The sequence below is a fragment of the Pteropus vampyrus genome, unplaced genomic scaffold (assembly GCF_000151845.1).
Source record: "Pteropus vampyrus isolate Shadow unplaced genomic scaffold, Pvam_2.0 Scaffold50, whole genome shotgun sequence".
Lineage (NCBI taxonomy): Eukaryota > Metazoa > Chordata > Mammalia > Chiroptera > Pteropodidae > Pteropus > Pteropus vampyrus.
Genome location: NW_011888831.1, coordinates 2,142,482 through 2,150,553, shown reverse-complemented (window position 1 = coordinate 2,150,553; position 8,072 = coordinate 2,142,482). Strand labels below are relative to the sequence as shown.

General features: G+C 47.8%; 1 protein-coding gene across 1 annotated transcript; it reads right to left on the bottom strand.

The window, feature by feature from the left end:
* Positions 1–147: 147 nt before the first annotated feature.
* FBXO39 (F-box protein 39) lies at positions 148–3,757 on the bottom strand. Its single transcript, XM_023530445.1, has 3 exons — positions 2,652–3,757; positions 1,521–1,697; positions 148–1,201 (listed from the first exon to the last, which is right to left on the bottom strand). The coding sequence occupies exons 1-3, from the start codon at positions 3,675–3,677 to the stop codon at positions 1,073–1,075; spliced, it is 1,332 nt and encodes a 443-aa protein (XP_023386213.1). The 5' UTR covers positions 3,678–3,757; the 3' UTR covers positions 148–1,072.
* Positions 3,758–8,072: the final 4,315 nt, after the last annotated feature.

Here is an 8,072-nt window from a genome sequence, read left to right as displayed (position 1 = left end):
ACAAAAATCTCAAAAGACTGGAAGCAATACATCTCTATGGCATGGGCTTAGGAATTTATAATTACCCCCAATTTCAAACACACTAGATTTCCCTGATTATAAAAATAACATACGGTCATTGTAGAAAATTTGAGAAATATGGGAAAGCGCAAAAAGGAAAATTAAAACCACCCACAATTCCACTGCCCAGAGATAACTGTTAACATATTTGGTGTATCTTGTCTATGCTTTCAAAAAAAAACCCCTTTATGTGTTCTAGATGATTGACATCACACTAAATATACAATCTTGTGTCCTGCTTTTTTTTCACTTAACATTGCATTAAGAACATTTCCCCATGACATCACAAATGCTTCATAAATGTGAGTGTAACGGCTACTTTCTGTTCTGCCCCACACCTGAGGACTGGGCACCGTGCTGCCTGGATGGGAACATGAAGGAGACACAAGAAAAGCAGATGCTGGAGATCTGAGTCCACAACACTGATATATTAGGGGCTGAGGTCCTTCCGTAGGAGAGAGTTCTGGCTCTGAACAGGCTCCTTCTAAGAAGTGAGAATTTCCCTGCTTTGTTGGAGGACATGCTGGTAGGTTTCCATTCATCTGAAATCAGACCCGGCCAATATCAGTATCAGGAGGCTCTGACAGGAAGGCCAGCCAAGATAAAAAACATTTCTGAACTGATAATGTCAGTGAGTAGAAAACATGGTTCTATTTGCTCTGGTTAGTTATACCTTTTCAGGTACACAGGTTAGCAGGGCAAGAAACGGCTCTGAGTGGCTCTGAGCTTTTAGCTCTGTGGCCGAGTAAGGGTGTCAAAAATCAAAACCAAAGGACAAAACGAGAAATCACCCCTGGATAGTTGGTAAATATAGCACTTTAAAGTCTCCTGAGGCCTTCGTATCACCAGCAGCCCCAGCTTTTGCTGGGGCGTTCATATTGGTGTGGAAGTGGCAAAAAAGGAGAGAGAGAAGAAAAAGGAGTGGGGGGAGGGGATGCCCCAAGTGTCCTTCTGCGAGAACCAGGTTTTCAACTTCAAAGTGCTCCTAGCTTCTTCCTCTGGAGAGTGCTCATTACATCATGGGGTAGGCGATGACAAAATAGTTAAGCTCTGAGTTGATCAGCTTTCTGAACCTCCGGTAAATTTCCCTCAGCGTCCTGTCCTCTTCATTCGTCTCATATCTGTTTGTATAAATTCTCACCTGTGCCAACAGAGAAACACACCCTCATGCATACACTGTGACTGCATCGCTCAGATACCGAAAACAATGCGAATGATGTATATGTACAATTGTTGCCAGAATCAGGACAAACCCAAACCCAGCAACTAAGGCAAAAACTCCAGGCTCCCATCTATGAAACTGTCAATTTCCAGTCGGCGGACTCAGATAAGATGACTGCCTCCATTCCCTGCCTCATTGCTGACTTTTGTCCCAGAGCAGAAGCACCTTGGCTGGTCCCGAGCCCAGGGCCTGGATGCCCCTGTTCTACCCCTGTGCGACCGCCTCAGGTGGCTCTTACCTTGAGTGTACGCAGGGCACACTGCCCTTCTTCCTGACTCTTCAGGATCCGCTCCACAAAGTTAACATCGAGGAAAGCCCAGATTTTGAAGTAAAACAACTTCCTGCAGGATAAGATAAGGAGGTGCAGCTCCTCGTCGAGGGACTCGTGGTTGTTGTTGAACTCAAAAGTTAATTTCTGGAAAAGCACCGGAGGGGAAGACGTATGTGGGCAGAGATGCTGGGACTAACTGGATCATTCTAGAATATTTCCATGACCTGGCTTTGGGTCTCCTAGGCATGGCGGTTCGAGAGCTTTAGATAAGAGACATGTGACCATGTCTCTTATATAGGTCACAGAGGGAGAGATCTGGGGATGAAGATGATCTTACCCGAGTCTGTGAAACTTGAAGTTTGGAGGCAATGTACTTGGAGTCCAGACACCACAGTGCTGGTCCCAGCCCTGCAGTGGACTGGCCTGGTGACTATGGACAGGCCACCGAACCTTAAGTTCTGTAGCACAAAAGAATAACAGTGCTGTCTGCCTGCCACTTCAGGGCTATCTCAGTATCGGATGAGCTCTGAGCACGCCATAGTCAGTCACTGTTAGTGGTGGTATTACACCTATTAATGTCAATTGTCACAACCTTCTGCGAGGTCCTTAGAAGGGACAAAATGACCCTGATTTTGTAGATGGAGAGCTGCCAGATTATAGCCCATACCTCTGAGCCTTTCAGTGACTTAGGGCAAATCTGGCTTTTTGTTTGGTTTGAAGACACATTGTTTCCTGCTTGCTGCAACCTAGTGAAAAGGTAGGAAGAGGCTGCAGACCTGCTACTCACCTGTAGAGGTACCTTATTGCTCAAGCTTTGCAGCTCTGAGCCAGGGATATAGAGGTTTTCCTTGGTTGACAGCCAAACTAGAAAATTTCTTGTGTTCCATGTGTAGGAAGTAAGCAGCAGATTATGTTGTCTGCTGTGTTCTTGGGAACCAGTGGAGGCTTAATTTGGTCACATTTCCCAGAACCTCAATTTGAGATTGAGTGCGTGCAAACCCAGCCAAGAGTAGGCAGCAGTGGCCTCTCTGCTGGGTAAGCCAGTAACCTGGGTGACAGTCACTCCTTGAAAGCCTCCCACCCTTATGTCATACCTACCTGTAGAGTGTGCCGGAATGTGGGCAGGAGATCCAAAAGAGTGGGTCGCATGGACCAGTCTGGGTCACTGAAATAGCAGCTTCTCAGACTGATGCTCCTGATTGGGATCTCCTGCAAGAGAATCCGGACCAAGCGCTCGTACTTCATGACCCGCTCAAAGAAGAAGTTCACCTTCAAGTTGGTGGTGTGCCTGGCCAGCTTGGCCCAAGACATGCCCCAGATGACCTGCCCGTGGGGGTCATGAACGTGACATTTGATGTTTATAGTCCGGAGGGTACTGGAATTATTCTCACACAAGTCCTCAAGTAGCTCGTCAGAGATGCAGTTGTAGTTGAGGGTCAGGGACACAAGGTTGCGGAACGTGGACATGGTCTTGTTGAACTCGGAGCTGCTGTAGACGGCGAGGTGGTGGCTGAAGAAGTCCTCTATGTTGAGCTCTGATGCCATACTCTCATTCCTTAAGTAGCTCAGAGAGTTTAGAACATGACAGCCTTGCTCCACAGTCACCCTGGCCCCTTTCAGGTTGAGATAATCCAGGTGTTTGCCCATTTTCTTTAAGAAGAAGGTCAAACTTTTGATGAAAGAGCTCTTGATGCTGTGCCTCCAGACCAGGCGATCCAGCTCCAGGTGCTGAATGGAAAGAGATTTCAGACGGCTGTTACTCTTGCCGAGACATGAGAGAAGGCCTCGCATGGTGACCTGGAACTTCTTGGTCAAGAGAGCATTGTAAGGATTCATGAATTTGATCTCCAGGTACTCCAGATAACGACCAAATTTCTTAACATACCAAAGAGCTGACTCGAATTCAGATGCATGTACCCTGGAAGGTCTCCCACTGAATGTGATGGTCCTGTATCGCCAGAGGTCAGCCGAATACATCATCTGGTTCCATTTTCTGCAGACGAGAGCCGCCCTGGACCTGTCCCTGTCTCCCAGCCACCAGAAAACACGACGCAGGCACACATCGGGCAGAGTGGCCCAGCAGCTCTGGTCTTGGGGCTCGATCAATTGGCTTTCTTCATCCATCAAGGAACCAGGATGTCTAGTGCAGCTATGTGATAGGCAGGGCTTCCAAAAATGAGGAAAGAAAAGTAATCACTCTTTTTCTGTGGAGAGTAAAAAGGAAGAGCCATTACCTGCCAAACAGAAATTAAACTTAATTGAATAAATTTGCACTGTGGGTCCATGTGTAATAGGCACTGTGCTGGTGCAGGTGGGGCAATAATAAATTCACCTTATAGTCAACACCCGCAAGGAGTCACAAGTCCATTAGGGGTCTATCAGGGACGCAGACCAGCACTCAATTACAATAGGGTGGGAGAAGTGAAAAGGTTCAGGCATATTCATGGTGCAGGGTAGCACAAACTAGCGTTGATTCATTCTGTCTGGGTAAGGAAGAAGTAGAGAAGACTGCTCAGAGAAGATGATGTCAGAGTTGGGTTTTGCAGGGTGAGTAGGATTTGCAAGGCATACCAGATTGGCCTAGTGGTGAGGGTGGAGGAACTGATACATTCCAGCCAGAGGGAACAATCTTCGCAAAGCCACAGAACTGTGAATGTACAGTGATGTGTTCACATTCGGGGAACTATAGATTGTTTGGAGTTTAATTTGTAAGGGGCAGGGAGTGATGGGATGGGAGCTGGGGCCGTAGGAGGTGCTAGATTGAGGGGCCCTGAATGATGTGATAAAGATCGTGTCCCAGAGGCCAGGGATTCCCACTGTTCCCTTTGGATTCCCCAAGACTTTGGAATCCTGACATGGCCAGCCCTCTTCTCTGGATGAGAATTACTGTGTTGAGCTACATTGCTGCTGCTGTGTTGACATTCAAAAGGCATAGCAGCAGAATAGGGTGGAGAACCACAGCTGAGGTCACAGGGGGTCAGAAAAGGTTGAAGGGTCACTTGTCTGGAAGTGATGTGGTCAGCATTGAAGTCTAGGAAGTACATTCCAGAGATCGGAGGAAGGATGGTCCAGAGCGGAGTCCAGGCTCAAACCTGGGACTAGGGTGGCATCATAATGGGAATGGGGTTGGTTGTGAGTTCTTTGGAGGATATGATTTGTAACTGGGGAATGCTAAGGCCTGCCTGCTAGACCAAGCCCTCAGATTTTGTATTGCCATGTGCTGAAATCTTCATGACTTTTTGCTTTTAATGTTTCTCCTGCCAGAAAACTCTCCTCGTCTTCTTTACCTCTCCCAATCATCCCATTCTTCAAGGTTCAAGCCCTATCACTCTTAAGGCTTTTATTGGCTACTTTACCCAGTGTCCCAAGATTAATGATCATGGCTCATAAAAACTCAAAGCCAGAAAAAAATCTGATAATTGCTTTCTTTACAAATGGAAACCGAGACCCAGAAAAGTGAAGGGGCTTGCCTGACGCTGCACAACAAATTAGTAACAGGGCCCAGGCTAGAACCTGGGCTTTCTGACTCTTTCTCCTCTACTTTTTCTTACCTTCTCAGGTGGTAGGCCTCAGGTGCTGAGGGACAAGTTAATCAATTCAGGACAGACATTTGTCTGTGCAAGACCTCTCTTTGGATTTATTTATTCATTCATTCCATTTTAACTCTTTGTCTGACTTCATTGCCCCACCGTAGTCAATGATTTCAGTGTGTTTTTGTTTGTGTATGTGCTTGCCCGATGCATATTTAATATTTGTAAGCATCATTCATGTCGCTCTGCACACATCTCACCCATTGTGTTCATTTGCTGAATGGATTGTCATGGTGGGTGTTCCGGCCTGTCTCCTACCCACTCTTCCTGTGCTGGCTCCCAGCCTCCTCCAGCTCCCACCACCACCACCACCACAATGGGTGTTATCATGCAAGCTCCTGTGAAGGACTTTGGGACCTTCTGTGCCTTTGTCCTCACTACCCCATCATCACCTGCAGAACAATTGGGCCCCTGCCTCCAGCTGGCCCTCCCATCTCCAGGTCAGACAGTCTTCCACATGGGATTTGGCAGCAGCTTGCCCCTCCCCGCCCCACCAGGACACAGGGCTCCAGTGGCTTCCCAGAGTCGCTGCCTCTGTCAGTATTCAGCCTGGTCCTCTCTTTTCCCTCATGTCACTGTTGATCCTTTACTATGATCTGCATCCAAACCTTCCTTTCCACGGGACCCACACATTCCTAGGGACCAGCTTCATTCTTTTTTTGAGTAGGTACTTCAAGGTTTCACAAATGAAGAAATAGGTTGCCATATATAGACTGCCTGAGGCTAGGGGCCTCCACAGCACTTAACCTGAAGTAAGGTGCCTAAAATGTACTCAAGAAAAGCAAAACCAATTAGAGAGCTAAAGAAACCCTTCTCCCTAACGAAGTCACTGGTCAGAAAAATTATCAGACTCTTTAGGCCATAGGGTGTGTTTAAAAGAACATATGTGGTATGCTGGGAAGGTTGTTGCAAGTGGTCCAAAAGTCATCTGTAAATTCTGGGAACACCCTCCCCTCCCCCAAAGACCTCACCAGTGAGCGGCAGAATAGCTTGGATCATTAGTGGGTCGGATCCTGGTTCTGTCAATTGCTATGTGTGACCTTAGGCTAATTAATTTCTTTGTACCTCAGTCTCCACATATGTAAATAGTGGTAATAACAGTACCTTTCTCCTAGTGTCAGGAGGATTAAATGAGCTAATATATGGAAAGTACCAGAACAGTGCCTGGCACATAGTGAATGCTATACAAGCGCTTGCTGCTGTCGGTAAGTTGGTGCCAAAGCACTTCTACAACATCCCTGTACCGAAGGTATGAACGCACCCATTTTACGAATGCGGAAACGGAGATGTCAGATGGTTAAGAAAGTCTCCCAATGAGATAAAGTAGTAAGTGGGGATGTGGATTTGAACTCACTTTTAAGAACTCAAATCTAGTCTTGGTCTACCTTATTAGAGCTGCCCACCTGGGAAGGAGACCTAAGGATTTCCTTCCACCTCTGGGAAGCTTCATGGAGAAGGACTGCTCACCTGCGCGGGTCCCGGCGCATTCCCCGGCTCATTCCCGGGCTACCCTTACCTGCACGCCGGCCGCACCCCGCTCTGGCTGCCGGGTGATTGGGCTGCAGGGACCGCGAGAGCGCCTGCCTGCTCCGCGTGCACCTCTCTGCTCCGACGCCAACTCCGTGACCTCCTGGGGCTGCGTCTTACCCTCGAAGAGATTAAATGCTAAGCCGCGGGCTGCCTTTGTGACGCGCTGCCACCTGAAGGGCTCTGTTCATCCCCACTGGGCTTAGGGGCCCAAACCTGGGGTTGCCAGGTCAGTAGAGTGTGCCTGTAGAGAGCTAGAGCGGTGTCAGCGCAAACAGTCCAGGAAAGCGCCCAGCCAGGGGCTGGGAGGCAGGAGGCTCGGTCTGCGCAGGTTAGAATAGGCATGTCTCCTGCCCTTCGCTCTTAGTGCAAGGGAGAGGTTTTGTCCTGAATTTGGGGCTCAGGCCCAATCAGTGCACTGCCTTTCCTGTCCTGACCCAGCCCCAGGGTCCTGTTGCATCCAGAAAGACTCAGCTTGCCCAATCAGAATCCACTGTCATATGCTCTGTCCTGGCTTCCACTCTTCCCTTAGACAGGGCCTCCAAGCAAACCTGACTCACCTAACGTGACAAAGCTTGAGAACTGACCCACCTTTCAAGTTGGGAGAGGATAGAGAGCACCTAACTCACCCACTTTCCTTGGCCTTTCCATCCCAGGCAGGGGCTTGTGCCCTAAGAGGTCTCCCTAAAAGCTGGGCAGACAGGTAGAGGTGTATTGTTTGCAGGCTGCATCTTTAGGCTTCTCCCGGCTGCTCTCCCAACAGCTGACAAAGGTATCCCTTTGGGCTTCACCAGTGAGCTAAGAGGGGTCTATGGGAGGCTTGGGACAATGTTTAATAGAGGCTTGTCATCATCAGGGGTGTGGATGGACGAATTAGAGAACACCCACACCAGTGACATTTATGCAGCCCTTGCCTGTCACCCAGCCTTACTTCTCTCCTTCCCTCTCCTTCTTCCTTTTTGTCCTCCCCTTTCCTTGAGCACTGCCTCACTCTGCTGTCCTAGCTGCTGCCATCCCTTGCCCTGGAAGAAAACCAGTGAGGAATTTAAAAGAAAGATGAAGGAAAAGCTTCCAGGGAGGATAGTTTTTATTCTTCGGGGACCATATATATACACATATAATCTCAAAAGTCAACAGTAAAAAAACAAACGGTCCATTTAGAAAATGGGCAGAAGACATGAACAGACATTTCAGATAACAAATAAGCAAGTGAAAAGATGTTCAACATTTTTAGACTTTGGAGAACTGCAATTTGAAACTACAGTAAGATATGACCACATACCTGTTAGAATAGCTAAAGTTAGAAAAAAAAATGACAATGACAATAGCAAATGCTGGCCAGGGAATGTGGGGAAACTTGATTTCTCATATATTGCTAATGGGAACGTAAAATAGATGAATT